The sequence below is a fragment of the Myxocyprinus asiaticus genome, chromosome 15 (genome assembly GCF_019703515.2).
Source record: "Myxocyprinus asiaticus isolate MX2 ecotype Aquarium Trade chromosome 15, UBuf_Myxa_2, whole genome shotgun sequence".
Lineage (NCBI taxonomy): Eukaryota > Metazoa > Chordata > Actinopteri > Cypriniformes > Catostomidae > Myxocyprinus > Myxocyprinus asiaticus.
In genome coordinates, this window is record NC_059358.1 from 47,254,964 (window position 1) to 47,281,715 (window position 26,752).

The window sequence follows — 26,752 nt, forward strand, 5'->3', positions numbered from 1 at the left end:
TTATCAGATTTTATTGCTGATTTGAAATATGTTCTTTGATAGTAATCTTGACCAACCTTTTTATTATTTATTTTTTTATTTCAGTGTTCCCCCATTCAAGTAGATAGGAGCTGCACTGGCATGACTGGAAATAGTCTCCAGAGAGTGTTCCAAAGATGGCCAACAGTGGACTGACCTGCTAGAAATACTTTGGTCTGAGTTAGTTTGGTAGTGGGCCCACTGTAAATTGGACTTACAAGAAGCTGCTTATTGCCAGTGGGGTTTGCAAAGGCAAGCATCACTACTACTATTGCTCATGAGATTTGTCTTATTTTAATGGGATATGGACTTGAGCCATCAAGACTTAGTGGTGGGCTATTTTGACTTGGGCCAGTAAGCAACCATGCTAAAAGCTACTTGCAAACAGATTAGCAACACTTTGGCAACCACGTACAACAGGAATTTTGATGGTGAGTTTTGCACATGCTAACATAACCACCCATTTTTCTTCAATAAATGTAAAAGCATTGTTTCGTTTTGCATGCAGAATGACACTGGTTCAGGTATAATTAGAGAAAGTTGACCGTAATAACCCTGCAGCACACAGAGCAAACAAACACTCTTCTGGTAGAAATGTTTAAATGCAAACAAATAACAGATAGCCTCATGTATAATAAAATGTATACTTTAATGTCTGTGATGCCCACCTGAAAATATCCAAAAGATAGTGTAGTATATACACTGTTATTACAAATACAAATAAATAAAGTCCCAAATCATGATTAATCAGAATAAATTAATATCAGCATTTTCATATTATCACAGAGTTATCACTTAACCATCACCAATGCTAAAGATGATATTTTCCATTCCTAAAATGATATTACTTCCCTTTTCAAAATTAATAGTTTCCAGCATGGCCACATCCTTCTTTTACAAGAAGAAACTTTATAGTTGATATGTTTGTGAGAATATTTGGCACAACCAAAACAGTATTAGATATGTTTATAGAACAACTTAACTGCACAATTCATACATAAATATAAAATGAATCATTCTTGAACTAATTATATATATATATATATATATATATACACATACACAGTACTGTGCAAAAGTTTTAGGCAGTTGTGAAAAATGTTGCATAGTGAGGATGTCAAACTATTTATGGCATTATTTTTGATTTATGAATTAACATCATACAAAGTCCAGTAAACATAAAAAAGCTAAATCAATATTTGGTGTGACCACCTTTGCCTTCAAAACAGCACCAGGTACACCTGGACACAGTTTTTCTTGGCTGTTGGCAGATAGGATGTACCAAGCTTTTTGGAGAATTCACCACAGTTCTTCTATCTATTTAGGCTGTTTCAATTGCTTTTGTCTCTTTATGTAATCTCAGACTGACTCAATGTTCAGTGGGGGGTTTGTGGGTGCAATGCCATCTGTTGCAGGGCTCCCTGTTCTTCTATTCTAATCTTTTCAATTTGCAAAAGTAATGTTTGGGAGTCTAAATGTATTTTTCCTATTGACACACTAAAGTTGAAGATATAAATAACCATCTTAAGACAAATGTTTTTGTGAAACATCTTTAGTGCCTAAAACTTTTGCACAGTACTGTGTGTGTGTGTATATATATATATATGCCACAATGATCATGACAATATAAACTTTTTAGAGCACGTCATACAACAGACAAATAAAACAACATATCAGGAAAAAAATGCAATAGTTTTGTTTATATAAGTTGTGATAAAAGCTATAAATATTTCTATGTTTCATGTGCACACACACACACACTTCAAGCATGATGTGAGTTAAACAGCATCATCCCTGAAATAATACAGCCTGGAGTTCACTTAATACTGTAAAAGGAATCTGACACTTGCATGTAACACAGGCTGTATGCACTGGGAAGTCATTTGGAATGTTGTAAAGGTGACTCTTACACTGCAAAAAAAAAAAAAAAAAAAAAACATTGGCATAAGATATGTCTTCTTGTTATCAGAGAAATCTTACAAAAATTGTATGACGTTTATGCTTGAAAATGTTTTTGTTTTGCAGTGCTCTAAGCATTAACATGTCTGGGTCATATTTCACCACACAATGTGAAGAAATAAATACATTGTATTTTGCATAAAGAAAATGAAGCCCACTTTAAGAACAGGGTCAGAAATTAGGGGGTTGGGGGGGGGTGTTGCTGGGTGTAGCTCGGGGATAAAAATGCCAAAAAAAAAAAAAAAGCTATTAATTCAAAATATGGGAGCAAAAAAATGTCCCGCAATGAATTTATATATATATTTTTTATCTGATATAGTTTTATAGAATATTCTATTTTAGTCTTAGTTAAACATATATATGGCATGAATATTTAATTACATTTTTAGGGTAAGAGGTAATAAATTCTCAATGTTGAGAATATTTCATAATGAGTTGATTTGATTGAACTGATGTATTTGACAAAAAAAAAAAAAAAAAAAAAAAAAAAAATCCCCATAAAACCAAATTCAGGGGGCAAAATTTGCCCTTTAATGTAAAAATACATTTTTGACACTGTTTAAGACATTACGATTTTGGCATAGTGACATTATTCTCATGAGAGTTAAATTCATCTTCACTTGGAATTTTTAAAATCTTAAAATCAACGGTCTTAAAATCGTACTGTCATTACTGCAATGCGGGGGTATAAAAAGCATTTATGCATCACAGTAGTTGTACTGGCTTTTGTTTATTTTGATTAATTTAAAAAATAATCACTATCTAACAGTATTTTTTAATTTTTTTTGTACTACAAAACAAAAATCACTGTGTTAGATGTATAGTAATGAGAATCACCACTGAAAATAATGAACATTACAAAAATAGAAATTTAAGATGTGTAAAAAAAAAATAAATAAAAATAAATAAATAAATAAAAAACACCCCCCAAAATTTCCCATTATTACTAAAAAAAAAAAAAGGCTTTATTTATTTTATGCAAATTATATCACATCATTTTTACTTTTGATTTTGGGATGAAATGTGGCCTGGTTATGTTTTCACAAGGTTCACTCATACACAATGGCATAAGCGCCTGAATGATCACTAATTAACATAATTATTCATTGATGTGTCCTTGACATAGATTTGCTTATGCAAAACATATTAAAAGTTAACAAAAGGCTTCTGAATCAGAGGAGTGTTGAAGAATCCCTGAAGTGAGTCATGTGCGTGTTGTATGTCCATTGAGTCCCAGCAAACATAAGCTTGCGTCAGGCCATGGTATAGCCATAACTCCCGCAATGAAGTGCGACTAGCAGCCGATCTCGCAGGACATCCTTACTGGGGTACTCTGGGAGTTTCAGCATGTTAATACTGCGAGGGCAGGGACAGACAGGTAAGTGATGCTTTTTTCATTACATGCATTTGTTAGTCTTTGTGACCATCTCTTGCTTCGTGATCACGTTATAAAGCTGCTCTGTGTTTATATCTCAGGAACATCAGAAGAGTCACATTGCCCTCTAGTGCTTCTATCTGAAAAACATCACACACACGTGCATCTCTCACCATGTACTAGAGGTAGGCAGTAGGTTGGATGTGTATGGCACGGCGGCGATAGTGAACTTCTGCAGACCGCTGCCGCCCATTAGAAACGCAAATCCTCCATGAGGGACTCGTGAACTGATAGATAGAAGAAAACAAGTTGAAAACCACAAGATAATTATGACAAACAGATATACATACGGCTATAAAAGGTCAGTGGTTGTTTTCAAACAATATTAAGCATCATACTTGTTTGAAATGTATTTGTGTTTTATAACATATTAATAACATGAATAGACATGAATACAGCATGCAGAAATAACAAGACATACCTTCCTGTAACAAACTGTAAAAGAAGGACTCTCTCCTCTTGAGTGATATTTTCAACCACTTCCCAGAACCACTGTAACACAAACACATGTACGACTACAATCATAAAGAGATTATGTGAGAGAGCAAATATTCATGATATACTTATTCAGTGCAATCACTTTTTACTTGGCCATTAAAGGGACAGTTCACACAAAAATGAAAATTCTCTCATAATTTTCTCACTCTCATGATATCCCAGATGTGTTTGACTTTCTTTCTTCAACAGAACACAAATGAAGATTTTTAGAAGAATATTTCAGCTCTGTAGGTCCATACAATTCAAGTGAATGGGTGCCAAAATTTAGAATTTTATTTGAAATTTTGCCATATATTCAGAAGTGATATGACAGGTGTGGGTAAGAAACACATCAATGTTTAAGTCCATTTTTGCAAGAAATTCTCCTCCCTGCTAAGTAGGGAGCGATATGCATGAAGACTGTGAATCACCAAAAACACAAGAAGAAGAATGTGAAAGTTAAATGGGAGACTGACTGAGCAGGGAGGAGAATTTATAGTAAAAAAAAAGACTTAAATATTGATCCGTTTCTCACCCACACCTATTATATCACTTCTGAAGACATGGATTTAACCACTGGAGTCTTATGGATTACTTTTATGCTGCATTTATGTGATTCACTTGCATTGTATGGACCAACAGAGCTGAGATATTCTTCTAAATAGTGCCCGACCAAATTATCGGCCGATATTAGCCTTTCAAAGATATATCGTATTGGCGTACATGTTTTCCGATATGTGCAGATATGAAAACTTTTTTTTTTCAGAACATATAATGCAGAAAACAATGTTTGGGGTGATTTAAAATTGGTTTCATAACGTAGTTTGTCCAGCAGAACAAGCTCCAACTCCATTGTTTACAGAGCTGAGCTGACGGTGGTTCTGCAGGCAGGGTGGAGTTAAGCGGTGCGGAGTTAAGCGGTGTCTTCTCAGTAAGTTGCCAACTAGTTTGTGAAATATATACTGGAAAGTTAATAAACAATGACCCCATAATTTTCCCTTTTCAATATAACTAATATAACATTAACCCTGTCCCTAACAATCATGTCACTCATGTTTATCACATCTGTTTGTTATGTTAGCCAGCTACAGTTTGTCAGTGCAGTCAGTAATGTAGCAGATTGAAAGGTAAACATCAGAGCAACATTTTGCAGCTCAACAGACAATAATGCGGTGGTGGATTGTGTCTGTTGAGTGTTGATTTCACGCTACATTGTTACCTAGTTGGTGAGACGCAATGCTGGAAAGTAAATAAACAACGTCCACATTTTACTCTCCTTGACAACAAGCTTATAGCTAACTAGCTAACCACATAGCTACTTTCTTTGCTTGTCAGCTGAGTGGAAGCTAATGTGTAAACATGTATTCACCAAACTGTTTTGTTCAGGATTCACAGTTTGGTACCCCCTTCAACCGAACGATTCTAGTCGTTGCATTTACAAAATGTAATATTTAAAAGTCTGGTTTTCCACCGTTGAAAGTTTCCCCTGAACTTGTATTGCAAAATACAGTGTAACACCGCTGCCGCCGTTTATCTCTCGACTCGGCAACAGCGAACCATGAGTTATTGTTTGTGACTGTTTTGTTATACATTAACAACTAAATATTGCTGATGTTTTGATAAGCAAGAAAACTGTACTTTACTTGAGTATTACCATGGCATTTTCTATTACTTTATACTTCCACTCCACTACATTACAGACGGAAATATTGTACTTTTTCCACTACATTTATTTTTTTAACAGTTGTAGTTACTAGTTAATTTTCGGATCAATATTTTATATGTAAAATATATGATCAGTTAAAATTAACTGTTATCTCTTCATTTAAAAAATATCCATCTTAAAAATACCCATCTTAAAAATGCCCAGCTCAAATAAAATGTTCTTTCCGCTATCACTTACAGATGGCTGAAAAGCAACAGCGAACGGGCAGTAAGGTGTGGGACTACTTCTCCAAAGATGGTGATGCAGTTTGCCTGCAAACCGCAGGTCAAACCGCACAACATTGTTCAAAAAAGCATAGTAGTACCATAGTACTTCTTTGTACTGTTTTTTTAGTGATGGTTTAAAACACAATACTGCCCTCAGCTGTAAAAAAAAAAAAACAGGATGCTACTATACACTTCTGCATTAAACATTTTTAATTGTCTTGCTTCGAAAGGCTGTTTAATCAAAGTGACTGAAAAAGCAGTTTTAGAGAAAATATATTTATATTGAGATATACTATTTTGAACTATATTTTAGTGATATCACCCAGCCCTGGCTGAAACAAGTGTAGCAGCATTAATGTGGTGTATGTATGTGATACCTGTATAGCAGTCTCCTGCAGGTCATAGCCACTTGTGTACTCTGTGTTTCTCTTCCAGTCCATCACATCAATCTCTGGCATTCCAGACAACAGCAGTTCCTACAAACACACACACATGCTATCGAGGACACTTAAAAGTAGCCGATCACATCTATAATCTGTCTGGGACTGTTAAACTCGAAATATCTAACTCACTCCTAACACGGCACTGTTAACCATGCTTAAGGAAACGTTCACCTCAAAAATAAAAATGTGGCATCATTTATTTGCCCTCATTTTGTTTGTAAACCCATACATTTCTCTCTTATGTGAAATGCAAAAGAAAATTTAATTTTTCTGCTTCTTAAATACAATTACAGTGAATCTGCACTTCAAGCTCCAAAAAACAAAAAAAACAAAAAACAAAAAAAAAAACACCACCACAAATAGTCTGGACAACTCACGCGCTGTATTCCAGGTCTTATGAAGCCATTCATTATTTTTGTGAGAGGAACAGACCTACATTTAAGTCTGTTGAGTATGTTTCTCACAAAACTATTGTATGGCTTCAGAAGACTTGGAATCCAGCACATGAGTTGTATGGGCTACTTTTATGATACCTTAATGGTGTGTTTTGTCCTTTTTGGAACTTGGCAGATGGGGTCACTGCTTGCTAGGACAAAGCTGGTTTTGCCAAAGCTTTTTTGGGTTCAAAAGACATAAGGTTGAGTAAATGACGACACAGTTTTCATTTCTTTGAGCATGTTAGGAAAGGCACAGCAACACAACAGACAACTGTGAAAAAGACTTAAAGAAGTGTAAGAATAAAGTAAAGCATGAAGCATGCTGTCTATAGCTTTTTATTAGAAGAACTGTCAAGACTGTGTTTGTCCAAACAAATGTACAAATGTTGAGAGCAGCACGGTAACGACCCACTGCTACATTGATCTGGGCTTGAGCGAGAGACAGACAGACAGAGAGAGAGAAAGGGGCAAATTCACCAAACACTTGCCCCAATTTTTTTTAAAGGGGTCATGACATGAATTACATTTTCCTTGATCTTTTGACATGTATGAGTTCATTGTACAGTAAAAACAAACTGTAAGTTTCAGAACTCAAAACTTCCTCCTCACTGCAAAAAGAGCAATTGCTGAAACCAAGCTGCCAAAATGGCTTGTTCTCTACTTCCTCCACATTGTGATGTCACACTGTGGTAGACATTTGCATCTGACCACCTCAACGCCTACTTTACCTTATCACTTCCATAGACCCACCCAATTAACAGTGGCCATTTGCTGTCAAGTCTTAAAAGAGAAGCAGCACCAAAACAGAGCGTTTCTGACAGAGGGTCAGAATGAAGTTGGAAAATTATCATGTTTTACAAATATATGACTGTTTCTTGTGCAAAAAACTTTAATAATATTATAAGTGAACCTCAAGGAACATGCACACACCGAGCACTTTATTAGAAACACTATGGTCATAATAAAGTACCCGACATGGTCTTCTACTGTTGTAGCCCATCCGCCTCAAAGTTCGATGTGTTGTGCATTCTGAGATGCTATTCTGCTCACTACAATTATACAGAGGGGTTATCTGAGTTACTATAGCATTTCTGTCAGCTTGAACCAGTCTGGCCATTCTACTCTGACCTCTCTCATCAACAAGGCATTTCCATCCACAGAACTGCCGCCCACTGGATGTTTTTTGTTTTTGGCACCATTCAAAGTAAACTCTAGAGACTGTTGTGCGTGAAAATCCCAGGAGATCAGCAGTTACAGAAATTCTCAAACCAGCCAGTCTGGCACCAACAATCATGCCACGGTCTACATCACTGAGATCACATTTTTTCCCCATTCTGATGGTTGATGTGAACATTAACTGAAGCTCCTGACCCATATCTGCATGATTTTATACACTGCACTGCTGCCACACGATTGGCTGATTAGATAATCGCATGAATAAGTGAGTGTATGTCATGGCATGACCGCTTTAATATATTTTGAACTTTATTTTATTATAATTTTTTTAATTATATTATTTTTAACTGTAATCTAATTTAATTTATGTATTTAAATTTTTTGTGGGTGTCTGTGCTCTTACATGATTTTCATAATTCCTTTAGTGAATCAGGTGCTAAAACAACACAGACAGCATGTGCAAATAAACAACACTATCAGTGGGCGCAATTCATTTTTGGAGAATTCCCTTCAGAGAGAAGATGCCTCCTTCCCGCATATACAAATGTAAACATGGAGCACAATGGCATGGCAGCAGCCGAAAGGTGAAGCTTATGACTCCCAAAAGCTCAGCAGAGGAAGAGAACAGACATAGAGAAACTAAAAAAATGCAAGAGGAGAATGTAAAGAGATAGAAGCAGCAGAGCATCTTGTGGAGATGAGAGAAGAATCGACTGACCAGCTCATATTCATCAAAGAGCTGGATGAGTGAGGGGGGGATGAAAGTGTGGAAGCCCTGCAGGAACGCATTGATCTGGGGCTGGATCGCTCGTGTCATCCGTAGCTCCGTCACCAGCTGCACATACTCCACCTTAGCAAAGAAACATATGAGAAATAATGTCTATCACTCAATTCTTCACAGTCTTTGAGTGCTTTTTACCCTGAGTGACTAAAGTGAGGACAAACTTCCCTAACAAAAACTGCAGCAGTATAATGGAAAAGTAATAGTAATCAGGGATCAACAATTTGCCTTACAAAGTCAAAACTGGGATCAAAGGTGAAAAAAAGAAAAAGAAAAAATACATAAACACATTTTTTAAATTAATTTAACATTTATTGAATTTGACATTATTACAGTTTCATTCTGCTTTCCAAAGACTGGAAATCACGAGATACATTTTCATCATTTTTTTCCCAAAGTGAATGCGGTATAAATAGCACCTGCCACACAGCCCAGCTATTTTTACCACAATAGTCTAGTAGAAACATAGAAATTGAAAACAAACTGCATTGTAAGTGCTGCTGCAGTGGTGTGGGGTGTAATGCTGGTGCAAATGAACCTTTTCGTGTGGGCAACCTGGGTTCGAATCCGCCTTTGTCCTACTCTTTTTTCCATACTGTTTACTGTCTCCACTTATTATAATAAGTAAAAATGCATATAAAGGTAGTTTTACTATAGTAATGTTGTAGTAACCATATTTTTTGGCTGAAGCCATAGTTTTGATGCACTTAACTACAGTGTTACTGCAGTAATATGGTGTTATAGTAATCCTGTTTAATTTTATAGTTACTCTGATTTTACTTCAAAATACCATGGTGATCCTGTGGTTACCGTAGTAAAACCAAGGTTAATTTTTGTAAGGGAAGGTTAGGGTTAGGTTTAGGGTTAGGTGTAGTGTGGGACTCTAAATAAATACAATAAACATGCTGCAGCGATGCCCCTACTGTATGTAAGGTTATATTTGAGTAATTGTTAAATATTAATATATAGGTAAATTTAGGTGAAATAACTATACAATTAAATTTGTTACTTTTCAGGTCTTCACATCTAACATTTCTCTAGTAATGGGCAGAAGAAAAAAAAAATATATATATACAGGTGCAGTCGTGGAAAAGTTCATTTATTTCAGTAATTCAACTCAAATTGTGAAACTCGTGTATTAAATAAATTCAATGCACACAGACTGAAGTAGTTTAAGTCTTTGGTTCTTTTAATTGTGATGATTTTGGCTCACATTTAACAAAAACCCACCAATTCACTATCTCAACAAATTAGAATACATCATAAGACCAATAAAAAAAACATTTTTAGTGAATTGTTGGCCTTCTGGAAAGTATGTTCATTTACTGTATATGTACTCGATACTTGGTAGGGGCTCCTTTTGCTTTAATTACTGCCTCAATTTGGCGTGGCATGGAGGTGATCCGTTTGTGGCACTGCCGAGGTGGTATGGAAGCCCAGGTTTCTTTGACAGTGGCCTTCAGCTCATCTGCATTTTTTGGTCTCTTGTTTCTCATTTTCCTCTTGACAATACCCCATAGATTCTCTATGGGGTTCAGGTCTGGTGAGTTTGCTGGCCAGTCAAGCACACCAACACCATGGTCATTTAACCAACTTTTGGTGCTTTTGGCAGTGTGGGCAGGTGCCAAATTCTGCTGGAAAATGAAATCAGCATCTTTAAAAAGCTGGTCAGCAGAAGGAAGCATGAAGTGCTCCAAAATTTCTTGGTAAACGGGTGCAGTGACTTTGGTTTTCAAAAAACACAATGGACCAACACCAGCAGATGACATTGCACCCCAAATCATCACAGACTGTGGAAACTTAACACTGGACTTCAAGCAACTTGGGCTATGAGCTTCTCCACCCTTCCTCCAGACTCTAGGACCTTGGTTTCCAAATGAAATACAAAACTTGCTCTCATCTGAAAAGAGGACTTTGGACCACTGGGCAACAGTCCAGTTCTTCTTCTCCTTAGCCCAGGTAAGACGCCTCTGACGTTGTCTGTGGTTCAGGAGTGGCTTAACAAGAGGAATACGACAACTGTAGCCAAATTCCTTGACACGTCTGTGTGTGGTGGCTCTTGATACCTTGACCCCAGCCTCAGTCCATTCCTTGTGAAGTTCACCCAAATTCTTGAATCGATTTTGCTTGACAATCCTCATAAGGCTGCGGTTCTCTCGGTTGGTTGTGCATCTTTTTCTTCCACACTTTTTCCTTCCACTCAACTTTCTGTTAGCATGCTTGGATACAGCACTCTGTGAACAGCCAGCTTCTTTGGCAATGAATGTTTGTGGCTTACCCTCCTTGTGAAGGGTGTCAATGATTGTCTTCTGGACAACTGTAAGATCAGCAGTCTTCCCCATGATTGTGTAGCCTAGTGAACCAAACTGAGAGACCATTTTGAAGGCTAAGGAAACCTTTGCAGGTGTTTTGAGTTGATTAGCTGATTGGCATGTCACCATATTCTAATTTTTTGAGATAGTGAATTGGTGGGTTTTTGTTAAACGTGAGCCAAAATCATCACAATTAAAAGAACCAAAGACTTAAACTACTTCAGTCTGTGTGCATTGAATTTATTTAATACACGAGTTTCGCAATTTGAGTTGAATTACTGAAATAAATGAACTTTTCCACGACATTCTAATTTATTGAGATGCACCTGTATATATAAATAATAATAATGATATATATACACACACACACACACACACACACACACACAGTACTGTGCAAAAGTTTTAGGCACTTGTTTTTATTTATGAATTAACATCATACAAAGTCCAGTAAACCTTAAAAAAAGCTAAATCAATATTTGGTGTAGCCACCTTTGCCTTTAAAACAGCCCCAATTATCTTATGTACACCTGGACACAGTTTTTCTTGGCTGTTGGCAGATAGGATGTACCAAGCTTTTTGGAGAATTCACCACAGTTTTTCAATCTATTTAGGCTGTTTCAATTGCTTTTGTCTATTCATGTAATCCCACACTGTCTTGATGTTCAGTGGGGGGCTTTGTGGGGGCAATGCCATCTCTTGCAGAGCACCCTGTTCTTCTATTCTAATCTTTTCTATTTGCAAAAGTAATGTTTGGGAGTCTAAAATGTATTTTTCCTATTGACACACTAAAGCTGAAGATATAAATAACCATCTTAAGACAAATGTTTTGTGAAACATCTTAAGTGCCTAAAACTTTTGCACAGTACTGTATATACAGTTGAAGACAGAAGTTTACATACACCTTAGCCAAATACATTTAAACTCAGTTTTTCACAAGTCCTGACATTTGACTGTAGGAAACATTCCCTGTCTTAGGTCAGTTAGGATCACTACTTTATTTTAAGAATGTGAAATGTCAGAATAATAGTAGAGAGAATGATTTATTTCAGCTTTTATTTCTTTCATCACATTCCCAGTGGGTCAGAAGTTTACATACACTTTGTTAGTATTTGGTAACATTGCCTTTAAATTGTTTAAATTGTCAAACGTTTTGGGTAGCCTTCCACAAGCTTCTCACAATAATTTGCTGGAATTTTGCCCCTTCCTCCAGACAGAACTGGTGTAACTGAGTCAGGTTTGAGGCCTCCTTGCTCGCACACGCTTTTTCAGTTCTGCCCACAAATTTTCTATCAGATTGTGGTCAGGGCTTTGTGATGGACACTCCAATACCTTGTCTTTGTTGTCCTTAAGCCATTTTGCCACAATTTTGAAGGTATGCTTGGGATCATTGTCCATTTTGGAAGTCCCATTTGTGACCGAGCTTCAACTTCCTCGCTGATGTCTTGAGATGTTGCTTCAATATATCCACATAATTTTCTTCCTCATGATGCCATCTATTTTGTGAAGTGCACCAGTCCCTCCTGCAGCAAAGCACCCCCACAACATGATGCTGCCACCCTTTTGCTTCTCGGTTGGGATGGTGTTCTTTAGCTTGCAAGCCTCACCCTTTTTCCTACAAACATAACGATGGTCATTATGGCCAAACAGTTACATTTTTGTTTCATCAGACCAGAGGACCTTTCTCCAAAAAGTAAGATCTTTGTCCCCATGTGCACTTGCAAACTCTAGTCTGGCTTTTTAATGATGGTTTTGGAGCAGTGGCTTCTTCCTTGCTGAGCAGCCTTTCAGGTTATGTCGATATAGGACTCGTTTTACTGTGGATATAGATACTTGCCTACTGTTTCCTCCAGCATTTTCACAAGGTCCTTTGCTGTTGTTCAGGGATTAATTTGCACTTTTCGCACCAAACTACATTCATCTCTAGGAGGAATGCGTCTCCTTCCTGAGCGGTATGATGGCTGCAATGTCCCATGGTGTATATTCTTGCGTACTATTGTTTGTACAGATGAACATGGTACCTTCAGCCATTTGGAAATTGTTCCCAAGGATGAACCAGACTTGTGAAGGTCCACAATTGTTTTCTGAGGTCTTGGCTGATTTCTTTAGATTTTCCCATGATGTCAAGCAAAGAGGCACTGAGTTTGAAGGTAGGCCTAAAAATACTTCCACAGGTGCACCTCTAATTCAGTACACCTCCTATCAGAATCTAATTGGCTAATTGTCTAAAGGACTGACATCATTATCTGGAATTTCCAAAGCTGTATGTGTATGTAAACTTCTGACCCACTAGAATTGTGATATAGTCAATTAAAAGTGAAACAATCTGTCTGTAAACAATTGTTGGAAAAATTACTTGTGTCATGCACAAAGCAGATGTCCTAAACGACTTGCCAAAACTATAGTTTGCTAATATTAATCTGTGGAGTTTAATGACTTCAACCTAAGTGTATGTAAACTTCTGACTTCAACTGTATATATATATATATATATATATATATATATATATATATATATATATATATATATATATATATATATATATATACACACACAGTTGTGCTCAAAAGTTTGCATACCCTGGCAGAAATTGAGATTTTGGCATTGATTTTGAAAATATGACTGATCATGAAAAAAATGATCTTTTATTTAAGGATAGTGATCATATGAAGCCATTTATTATCACATAGTTGTTTGGCTCCTTTTTAAATCATAATGATAACAGAAATCACCCAAATGGCCCTGATCAAAAGTTTACATACCCTTGAATGTTTGGCCTTGTTACAGACACACAAGGTGACACACACAGGTTTAAATGGCAATTAAAGGTTAATTTCCCACACCTGTGGCTTGTTAAATTGCAATTAGTGTCTGTGTATAAATAGTCAGTGAGTTTGTTAGCTCTCACATGGAAACACTGAGCAGGCTAGATACTGAGCCATGGGGAGCAGAAAAGAACTGACAAAAGACCTACGTAACAAGGTAATGGAACTTTATATAGATGGAAAAGGATATAAAAAGATATCCAAAGCCTTGAAAATGCCAGTCAGTACTGTTCAATCACTTATTAAAAAGTGGAAAATTCGAGGATCTCTTGATACCAAGCCAAGGTCAGGTAGACCAAGAAAGATTTCAGCCACAACTGTCAGAAGAATTGTTCGGGATACAAAGAAAAACCCACAGGCAACCTCAGGAGAATTACAGGCTGCTCTGGAAAAAGATGGTGTGGTTGTTTCAAGGAGCACAATACGACGATACTTGAACAAAAATTAGCTGCATGGTCGAGTTGCCAGAAAGAAGCCTTTACTGCACCAATGTCACAAAAAAGCCCGGTTACAATATGCCCAACAACACCTTGACATGCTTCACAGCTTCTGGCACACTGTAATTTGGAGTGACGAGATCAAAATAGAGCTTTATGGTCACAACCATATGCGCTATGTTTGGAGAGGGGTCAACAAGGCCTATAGTGAAAAGAATACCATCCCCACTGTGAAGCATGTTGGTGGCTCACTGATGTTTTGGGGGGGGGTGTGAGCTCTAAAGGCATGGGGAATCTTGTGAAAATTGATGGCAAGATGAATGCAGCATGTTATCAGAAAATACTGGCAGACAATTTGCATTCTTCTGCACGAAAGCTGTGCATGGGACGCTCTTGGACTTTCCAGCACGACAATGACCTTAAGCACAAGGCCAAGTTGACCCTCCAGTGGTTACAGCACAAAAAGGTGAAGGTTCTGGAGTGGCCATCACAGTCTCCTGACCTTAATATCATCGAGCCACTCTGGGGAGATCTCAAACGTCCGGTTCATGCAAGACGACCAAAGACTTTGCATGACCTGGAGGCATTTTGCCAAGATGAATGGGCAGCTATACCACCTGCAAGAATTTGGGGCCTCATAGACAACTATTACAAAAGACTGCACGCTGTCATTGATGCTAAAGGGGGCAATAAATAGTATTAAGAACTAAGGGTATGCAGACTTTTGAACAGGGGTAATTTTATTTTTTACTTTGTTGCCAGGTTTTGTTTTATGATTGTGCCATTCTGTTATAACCTACAGTTGAATATGAATCCCATAAGAAATAAAAGAAATGTGTTTTGCCTGCTCACTCATGTTTTCTTTAAAAATGGTACATATATTACCAATTCTCCAAGGGTATGCAAACTTTTGAACACAACTGTATATAGATGACTTAATACAAAGTAAATATTTTCTAGATAACATTTTAATAATTTATTTTGGCTTTATTACAATATTAAGGTTTATTATTTAATTTTGCAGACATCATGCTGTCTGTATTATATCTCATGTACTGCTTATATTTCACACTTTTCACAAATACAGTTGTTTTAACATAATAGAGAAGGGGGTTCCTTGATAGGTGATCATTATATTTGGGAGTCCATGGTATATAAAAGTTTGAAAACCCCTGGTCTAAGAGACCCTATTTTGGTTAGAACTTCATTTTGAAAGAAGCCGTTGGTTTTCTGTGATAAACTGTTGTTTTTGAATTCTGTTGATTCATGATCTGTCTCCAAGATAAAAGTATCTAGTTGGCTGACACAGCTGATTGTGTAGAAATTCTCAGAAAAAATGTTATAGTCTCACACGCATCAGTAAGAATGGGCTAAAAATGTGTATTGCTGTGCATGCCGTTAATTTCCAGCACAAGTCTTTTGCAGTTTATAGCTGTCACAGAGCTACATTATAGCTGGAAATTTTGTAAATTAAATAAATAAGTATATTCTTCTGACCCTTCTGAAAATGTTGCTGAAGATTATATAGTATATTCAATAGCTCTGAGACGTGGTAATACCATGATACTTTGAAATTCACCATGGTACTGAATGACCATATTCATCAACCATAGATACTTAAAAAAAAATCCATGGTACTACATGTCCAAAAAACTTGTGGTGGCACTTTTTTTTTGTTAGTGTTGGTTTAAAAACACAATACTGTCCACAATTGCACAACAGCCAAATAAAATGAAATGTTTCTATTTTCGATTAAAGGAATATTCTGGGTTCAATGCAAGTTAAGCTCAATCGACAGCATTTGTGACAGTGTTGATTACCACACAAATATATTTTGACTCGTCACTCATATTCTTAAAAATAAAAAGCAAAAATCGAGGTTACAGTGAGTGAGGCACTTACATTGGAAGTGAATGTGGCCAATCCGTAAACATTAAAATACTCACTGTTTCAAAAGTATAGCCACAAGACGTAAACAATGAGTGTAAACATGATTTTAGTGTGATAAAAATCACTTACTAACCTTTTCTGTTTAAAGTTATAGCTAATTTAACTTTCTAAAAATCTAACTTTGTTGCCATGATGATGTAATGTCAACAAACCCTAAAATGACTGTAAAAATGTCAACTTTACAGCTCAAAAAATATTTCTTTCTTTTTATTTAATATTTCTAAATATGCTTTTTTTTTTTTTTTTTAAGAAAATGAGGGACGAGTTGAAAATAATTTTTATGGTACATTTGCAGCATTATGCCACAAATGCTGTCGATTGAACTTAACTTGTATTGAACGCAGAATATTCCTTTAACCACACTTTTTCTTTCCAGGCATACCAATGGCTCTGTTCCAAAACCCAGTTTGCTGTCTCACTGTCCACTGTCTACCTAGTCAGTTGCCTTCTAAGGGGGTGTACAAACAGGAGGGATACTTGCATTTAAAAAACAGCTAGACGGTGTACATCAGAATAGAACAGAATGCAGGAGTCTCTTAAAAGTTCCTCTCATTCAAAAAAGACAGAACATGTTTTCACCTTATTGTCTTGTGTGACTTGTATAGTAGTTCCTCCTGGTTTGAGAGGCACCTCCTCCATGGTTCCAAACACGTCCGTCTCTACAGAGAAGGTCAACTCTAGGCCAAGATCACTGATGTCATTGTCCAGAATCCACTGCAGGTTCTTGGCATACTCTGGGTCAATGGAAGACACATCCTGGTAGCTCACTGGGATACCTGATTTCATATAAAAAAAGACACTTTTACATGTCATGCATGCTACAAACACTCCTGTCAATGAGTCTATGCTTGAAAAAGAACATTCCGTGACTTTATTGATTTTCTGCGACTAAAAACCTACAAAAGATGTTAAAAGATCCTTTTTTAATAAAAAAAACTAAAAAAAAACTCTTAAACTGATTCTGAGCTGACTTTGTTAAAAACCCTGTCAAGTGTGTCAGCAGAATGAAAAAAATAAATAAATAAACATTCTCAGTGGGCCAGAAATACCACAGTGCAATAAAACATGTTTGACAGAGAGCAGACTCTGGCATGGGGCATTCTGCTATTTTAAACTTGGAGCTGTGTAATTGGTTACTACACGTAAAAACCACCAGCATAAGGCCTTGTTGACGTCAAACCTGGCGTGACGCGTCTTCACACACAAGTTTGAACTTTTTAAAAGATTATTTTATCCTCACTACTTTTTTGTTAGTAAGCACGTTTAATAAAATCTCTGCACTCAAGGCACAAGCTGAATTGTCAGTTAAGAGCTGTTGATTAATCGCCCGAATAGTCGATTAATCATTCGAATAATCATTCAGTTATCAAAATAATCATTTGTTGCAGTCCTACTTCACATAAGGTCTGTACTAATACACGAGCAAGCATAAGTGCATTCACTATGTGAGTGGAGTGTGTTACCCAGTATGTGCTTGTAAAAGGAGCGTGTGAAGTAAATGTTGACCAGCTGGCGATGGTAGAGCGCCAGACCCAAGATTTGACCAGCAAATCTAAAGTAGTTCAGATGATCTGGGTTGACTGAGGAGTTACTGTTGGGTTGAAACGTGGTACCTGTATAATAAATGAATGCACCCACAAAAACACAAACATACTGTAAACATACAAAACAATTAAGAGATTTTTTCTTTCTGTGCAAGATTTCTCCTTGATCACAGAATTTTGACTTCAGACTTCCATCATGTTTCTATTGTGGACAAACACAGAAACTCAGAACCACTAAGATGCAGCCAAACAAGCAGGACAAACATTTGCCATTTTTAATCATACAGGATTTAACGTAGTGTCATATACCATCTGCAGATTGTGTAAACAGTGCATAGTCTGGGTTGATGATCTCATTGGATAGAATGTCAAACCACTCACTGACCACACCCTGACCCTGAGGAAACAACACAGAGAATAAAGTTATTCATGGCGTTAGACTTGGATCTAATGCCTTGCAGCTACATCCCAATAAAAACAATCTCTTAATCCGATTAGATAATAGATAAAATAGTTATGTCAGGGCAACACGTCTGAAAGTGGCACATGGTTTGAGATATGTTCAAGCTCACCATGCCCTCTTCACCGTGGAACCTAACGGCGATGCCTTGTTTGAGCTTCTCATTGGAGGATTTGGACACAACCTCACAGCTGCTGCGGAAAATTGAGTCTGAAAGAAGATGATCCAAAAGATAGATGAATGAAAGAGTGGGGATGAGTCATACTGTAGTTAATGAAGACATTGCTCACCTCTGTGAACCAGTAGAATGTCATTTTCATTAACCGGCCGGTGCACCATATCAGAGTCTGGCTGTCCGGCCAAAAGATGTTCATAAAACCACTCACACCGGTCTTTAAACGGCTGAGGAGAGGGAAACAAAGACTAATTACACATGACGGCATTCAATAAGCCCTAATGTCCGGTTCTTGCATCTTAGACAAATACTAACAACTGGGCCGTTGATGCATTACATGTCCATGGACTTGTTTTTACAACATCAAGATTTTAGATTAACATTTATATGAATGAAGATGATATAAAGTGCATACTTTAGGTCCTGTATGTGGTCACCATTTTTTTAACCCTCCTTTTGTATTAAGAAACTTCTCCCTCAGGACTGACGTGATGGCATGCGAGGATTGGACGTGTGAACAGCGAGCTCTGCGCACTTTGCTAGTTTTAACACTTTTAATGACATAAACCGGTGAGATTTGATACACTCTGTTCCATAACTGTTCTAGGGGGACAATATGTCAAAAAATTCAAAATCCTCAGGCTCTGGAGACTTTAAAAGACATTTACATGCTCAAGCTGACACCCCCTAGCAGGCCACGAGCCTGGGAGTTGATTTAGTTGGGGATATGCGGGAAATGCGGCGAGAGATGCTGAACATGTCGGCAATGCTGACGAAGGTCGTTGCTGACTTGGAGGATCTTGCTGTGATACGATCACTGCCATGGAAGTGAAATTCACTGATGTGGTTACAAGAATGGGGGATGTCAAGAAATGGATCGATTACCTGGAGTCATCGGAGAGGGAATTATCTGCTAATCCACTAGCGACCAAGATGGATTTGGAGCAAGTCTGAGAGAAGTTGGAGGACATGGAGAACCATAGCTGGCGAAATAACGTCCGAATCATCGGAATTCCTGAGGGCGAAGAGGGACAGGATATGGTGAAATTCCTGGATGGGCTCTTTCCGAATCTGCTCGACATAGCAGGCCATAAGATGGAAATTGAGCAAGCTCACAGGGTTCCTGATCGGTGCTCCGGGCAGGGAGACAGGTCCCGATCAATTCTGGCCAAATTTCTCCGATTAAGATCTTGTGTTACGCGAGGCGTGGAGTAAAGGAAGGCTTTCTTTTTTTTTATTTTCTCCCCTTTTCTACCCACCCTAGCAACCGGGCCAATTGGTTGCTTATGAAGCCTGACTGGAGTCACTCAGCATGAACTGGATTTGAACTTGCGACAAAGGAAGGCTTTCTTGGAAGAACCACAGCATTTTCTTGTTCCCAGACTTTGAAGGTCGCTTTTGCAGTGATATTCCCGGCCAAATTGAGAACAGATGCTAAGGATGGCCGTAAAACATTCACATGTCCACAGCAAGCGATGTCCTTCATAAAGTCAATGGAGTGAGTAAGCCATCTTGTTGTACTCACATTGCAGCCGAGTGGACCGGCTCACTGAACATTCGCTTGACTGTTTGAAGAATCTGCCTAGCGGCTGGAGTTTATTTTGTAGAGCAACACACCTGCAGGACAGATTTATGGATGAATCTACATGCTCTTTGTGCTTATTCTGCCTATTGGCTGGAGTTTGTTTTGTGGAGTATTTCTTGCGAAATCATTGGAGAAAGTCATTTGCTTGCACTCATGTTGCAGCCATGTGGACCGGCTTACTGAACATTCGCTTGGACTGTTTGAGTTTGGAGGGATGGACGCCAGTTGGCGCTGTCGTGGTTAATTTGCACCTTTTTCTTTTTTCTGTTTGTTTTGTTCTGAGGAATGTTCGGGTTTTGATGGTTGCACTAATGTTGGAATGTGGTCTTTATAATCTTGTTTTTGACACACAATCTATTTCTTCTTATATGTCAAAATGTCAGATGTAAATATGAGTGGATTGTCTCTCTCTCCCCATGGAATGTGAATGGGTTGGGGCACCCCTTAAAAAGAAGGAAGGTTATTTATCTTTTTAAGCCTAAGAAATATGATATAGTGTTTCTTCAAGAAAATAATCTTTTGATGGACTAAGTCCTTGATCACAGTGAAGCAAAAGTGTGCAAGCCACCTAGAGCAACACTGATGCTTTACAGGATGTGTAAAAATCTTGGTCTAACAGATATTTGGAGACTTTTGAACCCATCTGTTAGGGACTATAAATTTTTTCATCAGTCCATAAGATTTATTCTAGAATAAAATTTTTTAATATATCCAAGTCCCTCATTTAATCTATTGTTGATTGCACAATTGGAAACATTTTAGTCTCAGATCACTCCCCGGTGTGTTTAGAGGTGTTGCCACATACGGAGAAAAAGAAATCATATAGTTGGTGCTTTAATGTATCCCTTTTGCAAAATCCTGAATTCCAACAAATGCTAAAGGCTGAAATCAATATCTATATAGAGACCAACTGGTCCTCAGTATCCTCTGTGGCTATGGCTTGGGAGGCACTTAAGGCTGTTCTTAGGGGCCGGATCACACAGTATGCCTCATTCAACAAAAAATCCAAAGCACAAGAACTCATGGAATTGGAAGGGAATATTAAAAGTGCCGAGGCAGTGCTGAAGCGCTGAATGTCGTCTAATGGCCTCAAGGAATTGACCTGATTGAAATACAGATATAATACTATTGTGTCACGGAAAGTGGAGTTTTGGCTATATAGGGCAAGACAGTCATATTTTGAGTCGGGGGACAAGGCAGGGAAACTTTTGGCTAGATATATAAAACAGAGAGAGTCTTTTTCTACCATTCCCTCAGTGAAATCTGTTGGTGGTGAAATATTTACCTCGGCAATTGATATTAATAATGCTTTTAAAGAATTCTATCTTGATCTCTATAGTTCCACATCTTCCTCTACTGATGAAGATATTAGAAACTTTGTGGAACCATTAGAACTTCCTAAACTGACAACTGAGCAAAAACATTCTCTTGATTCTGAGATAACCTTGGAGGAGCTTGGCAAGGTAATTAAGCCCAAGCCTACAGGCAAGGCTCTGGGGCCAGATGGATTTGCCGCTGAATTTTTTAGATCTTCTGCTACAGAACTGGCTCCACTTTTGTTAGAAGTTTATACTGAATCATTAAAGAATGGAAAGCTTCCGCCAACCATGACACAAGCCCGGATCAGTCTGATTCTTAAAAAGGACAAAGACCTAAGCAAGTGTTAGAGTTACCATCCAATTTCCCTGATCCAGATAGACGTTAAAATATTGTCAAACATTTTGGCTAACCGATTAAGTTAATGACATCTCTTATACATATAGATCAGGTGGGGTTTATTCAGGGCAGTAGCTCTTCTGATAACATTAGGCATTTTGTCAATATCATGTGGTCAGTGGCGAATGATCAGACTCCAGACGCTGAAAAGGCATTTGTTATGGTAGAATGGGATTGTCTTTAAAGATTTTGGAAATGTATGTGTTCAGGAATGCTTTTATTGGATGGATTAAGTTACTTCATAGACACCCGGTAGTGGCGATACAAACAAATGGATTAATTTCAGATTATTTTACTTTGGATAAGGGGCACCTGGCAGGGTTGCCCTCTTTCCCCATTATTGTTCTGTCTTGCCCTGGAACCATTAGCAGCTGCGATAAGAAAGGAGGATGATTTTCCAGGGGTGGTGGTGGGAGGTGTGGCGCATAAGCTTTTGCTTTATGCAGATGATATTTTATTATTTGTCTCCGACCCTACTAGATCTATGCCTTGCCTCTCAGGATACAGAGTGAATTGGTCTAAATCCGAAGCTTTGGCTCTGACAGAGTACTGCCCGATAACGGCTTTTCAGCCGGGTGCCTTTCAGTGGCCCAAACAGGGCATTAAGTATTTGGGTATTTTATTCCCAGCAAATTTGTGTGATTAAGTTAGAGTTCATTTTGACCCTTTAATAAAAAGGTTTTCAAGTGATGTGTGCAGGTGGGCTTTATTACATTTATCTATGTTTGGGAAGGTTAATGTTATTAAAATGAATTATATTCCAAAATTCAACTACCTGCTACAATCTCTCCCTGTAGATGTCCCCCTCTCTTATTTCAAGCAATTTAATAGCATAGCTAAGTCTTTCATTTGGAATGATAAACGTCCCAGATTATATTTCATTAAGTTGCAAAGGCTGACTGTCAAAGGTGGCCTAGGCCTACCCAAGATTTTGTTTTATTATTTTGCATTCGGTCTCAGACATTTGGCTCATTAGTCACTTCCACCTGAGAGAGCCCCTCCCTGGTTTTGTACTGAACAGGAATTTCTTGCCCCTATTTCGCCATTGCAGAGTCTTTCTATCAAGCTAACCGGAGAAGTTAAGTTACACCCCGTTATCTCGCATTTGCACGCGGTATGGACAAGTGTCCAGAGTGTTTAGTTTGGACATTTATTTAAATTTTGCTTCGAGCATATGGCTGAACCCAAAGTTATGTATTAATAAGTCCCCTTTCTGTTGGACAGAGTGGATTGTGAGGGAGGTTAATATGCTCGGTGACCTATATGAGAGTGGAGTGTTGAGATCCTTTGAAAATATGGTTCAACATTTTGGGATTCCCAGGTCTCAATTCTTTAGGTATTTACAGCTACGCCACCTGCTTTGTACTACTTTTGGGAGTAGCATACACCCCCCTAAAGCTGAGGGAGTGGTGATTACTGCTTTTGGAAAAGGTCACGAGGCAGTGTATTACTCCCTGCTAATTTAGAGTCTGGGGGATGGAGCTTCAACTTCTCTTAAAAGATTATGGGAGAAAGATTTAAACTCGGTTTTGGAGGAGGAAGCGTGGGCTAGGATTCTAAAACACATCAAGTCTACATCTAGAGATGCAAGGGTGCGCCTTATGCAATTTAAGATTTTACATCGATTCTATTGGACCCCCTCTAGATTGTAAAGGCTTGGTCTTAAAGACACACCCACTTGCTGGTAATGCCAATCAGAAGATGGAGACACAACCCATGTTTTTTGGTGGTGGGTTAAGATCCAAGAATTTTGGTTGAGGGTTCAGAGTTTTATGTGTGATGTATTGGGCACTCAAATTTAATTTTGCCCCAGACTCTGTATTTTAGGCGATGGGGCGGTCATTAATATAAGGGATTAGTGCATAAAAAATTGGGTCCTAGCCAGTGTCATGATTGGCAGATAGTTCATCCTTAGGGGATGGAAGTCAGCTGGAGCACTTCATTTCAGGAGTGGTGCACAGAGATGGGCAGGGTGGCGGCATTTGAGGAGGTGTCGTATAGAAGGCTAGGCAACCGGGAGTTGTTTGAAAAAAAGTGTGGCAGCTATTTGGCATTTGTGGCATCTGCGTGTGTACTCAGACTTGGCCACAGGGATGTTTGTGGGGGGCAGGGTGGGGTTGGGGATTGGGAGGAGGAAGTGAAATAATGGGGTTTAAGGGGGATAATGGTTGTCTCTGTACATGAATGTTTTGTTTTGTTATGTATCATGCTTGAGGAGCAACCAATAAAAATGTTAATCTGAGAAAAGAAACTGCATCCTCCTTTTTGCATTTGAGTAATTTTTTGACCTGCACTGAAAATCATTCAAAATGTATAAATTCTTGATTAGGGTACAACGCTACTAAAGAATCCCATTAAAGATAATCTGTTTTGTTGCAGACTCAAAGTGTATAATGATTGGGGCTACGTTCTGAATTTTAATGGAGTCACATAATGTTTAAGATTTTTTTTTATTTTTATATATAATACAAAAAAGCTGACCAAGGATGCTTTAATTTGCATATACTTCAATCACTTTTTGGCATTTTGTAATAGCTGAACTATATTACAACAATTTTTTTTTATTCTGCTTCTAGTAAACCAACAGTATACATTTTTGAGTTACAATTTTAGTACGTCTATTTCACAAATGAATCTGTATTGCCTTTTCCAGCGGTTAAAATGGGCCCACTTTGTCAACAAATCCACCATTGCAACAAACCCATTCCCGCCCACTAATGTCAAACATTTTGTTGCAGTGTTACAGGGGTTAAGGAAGGTGCCATAATAGATATTTCTGTGATCTTATGTTTTAGGAGAAAATTATATTCAGTAGGCCTTTTAACATTGTACACTATCATATAAATTCATGCAAGTAAACTTACTGACTAACATATTACCTCCACAGGTGGAGTTCAGTACATTCACTCACTGTGGACATGTTCCACTAACGTTTGACAACCACAGAGTGTCACAATACAGAAAGCTTTAGAATAAAGTTTAAGTTAAATGTTTGGCTCGAAAAGTGTGCTTTCTTTAAAAAGTGTTACACAAATATCAGTTTAGGCTGCAGCGTTTTGTTAATTACAGAATTAAACATGTAGATTGTGATTTCATTCTCTGCATGTGCTCTCTGTGACTTCCTCGCCATCACATTAAATTCTCAGGCTTCTGTAGGAACAAATGCTTCATGGTTGGGATGGTGTTCTTCGGCTTGCAAGCCTCAACCTTTTTCCTCCAAACATAACGATGGTCATTATGGCCAAACAGTTACATTTTTGTTTCATCAGACTATTTCTACAAAAAATACGATCTTTGTCCCCAAATGCACTTGCAAACTCTAGTCTGGCTTTTTTTATGGTGGTTCTGGAGCAGTGGCTTCTTCCTTGCTGAACAGCCTTTCAGGTTATATCAGTTTAGGGATAATTTTACTGTAGATATAGATACTTGTCTACCTGCATCCTCCAGCATCTTCACAAGGTCCTTTGCTGTTGTTCTGGGATTGATTTGCACTTTTCTAACCAAACTACGTTCATCTCTCGGAGACTGCGTCTCCTTTCTGAGCGATATGATGGCTGCGTGGTCCCATGGTGTTTATACTTGCATACTATTGTTTGTACAGATGAACATGGTACCTTCAGGCATTTGGAAATTGCTCCCAAGGATGAACCTGACTTGTGGAGGTCCACAATTTTTTTTCAGAGGTCTTGGCTGATTTCTTTTGATTCTCCAATGATGTCAAGCAAAGAGGCATTGAAGGTAGGCCTTAAAATACATCCACAGTTACACCACCAATTTACTCCAATTAGCCAATAAGCCTATCAGAAGCTAATTGGCTAATTGCCTAAAGGCTTGACATCATTTAATAGAATTTTCCAAGCTGCTCAAAGGTACAGTTAACTTAGTGTATGTAAACTGACCCACTGGAAATGTGATAGTCAATTAAAAGTGAAACAATCTGTCTGTAAACAATTGTTGGAAATATTACTCATGTCATGCCCAAAGTAGATGTCCTAAACAACTTGACAAAACTATAGTTTGCTAATATGAAAGCTGAGGAGTGGTTAAAAAATGAGTTTTAATGACTTCAACCTAAGGGTATGTAAACTTCTGACTTCAGCTGTGTATATATATATATATATATATATATATATATATATATATATATATATATATATATATATATATATATATATATTGTCGTCTTCCCACAGTGCATCCTGGTGCCATCACTTCCCCAGGTAAACGCCGTACATGTACACAGCCATCCACGTGATGTAAAAGAAAACAGGACTCATCGGACCAGTCAACCTTCTTCCACTGCTCCAAGGTCCCGTTTCGACGCTCATGTGCCATTTGTAGGTGCTTTCAACGGTGGACAGAAGTCATTCTGGGCACTCTGACCGGTCTACAGCTTCGCAGCCCCATACGCAGCAGGGTGCGATGCACCGTGTGTTGTGACGCATTCCTCTCGTAACCATCATTACAATTTTCTGTGACTTGTACCACACTAGACCTTCTTTCAGTTCGGACCAGACGGGATAGCTTTCATTGCCCTCGTGCATCGATGAGCCTTGGGCTCCCAACTCCCTGTTGCTGGTTTGTCCCTCCTCAGACCCCTGTCGGTAGGTACTCACTATTGCTGACTGGGAGCACCCCACAAACCTTGCCGTTTCAGAGATGCTCTGACCAGGTCATCTGGCCATAACAATTTGTCCCTTTTCAAAGTCGCTCAGGTCTTTACTCCTGCCCATTTTTCCTGCATTCAACGTGTTGACTACGAGAACTGATTGTTCGTTTACCATCTAATCTACCCAGACCTTGACATATGGCCTTGTTAGGAGATGATCAACGCTATTTGCTTCACTTGTGAGTGGTCATAATGCTTTGGCTCATCAGTGTATATAGATATACAATATATATATATATATATATATATATATATATATATATATATATATATATATATATATATATATATATACACACACACACAATATATATATAAAAACCACATTTTGCTGTTATTCTTTTATAATTCTTTTATAACTTTTAAGCATGTGGCATTTATGAGCTCCTATTATTTGAGAGACTACATGGAAATGAAGAAA

At 38.0% G+C, this 26,752-nt stretch overlaps 1 protein-coding gene across 2 annotated transcripts in view; it reads right to left on the minus strand.

The window, feature by feature from the left end:
* Positions 1-669: 669 nt before the first annotated feature.
* Positions 670-26,752, minus strand: part of LOC127452520 (E3 ubiquitin-protein ligase HACE1-like) — a 70,789-nt gene continuing 44,706 nt past the window's right edge. For both annotated transcript variants that reach the window (XM_051718019.1, XM_051718018.1), the window contains 10 exons: positions 18,477-18,588; positions 18,299-18,396; positions 18,036-18,123; positions 17,646-17,795; positions 16,762-16,958; positions 8,596-8,727; positions 6,199-6,297; positions 3,834-3,904; positions 3,526-3,639; positions 670-3,333 (listed from right to left, as the gene is read on the minus strand). In XM_051718019.1, the coding sequence (XP_051573979.1) occupies positions 3,231-3,333; positions 3,526-3,639; positions 3,834-3,904; positions 6,199-6,297; positions 8,596-8,727; positions 16,762-16,958; positions 17,646-17,795; positions 18,036-18,123; positions 18,299-18,396; positions 18,477-18,588 (1,164 nt within the window). In that variant the 3' untranslated portion in view covers positions 670-3,230. The remainder of the gene's footprint in view (positions 3,334-3,525; positions 3,640-3,833; positions 3,905-6,198; positions 6,298-8,595; positions 8,728-16,761; positions 16,959-17,645; positions 17,796-18,035; positions 18,124-18,298; positions 18,397-18,476; positions 18,589-26,752) is intronic.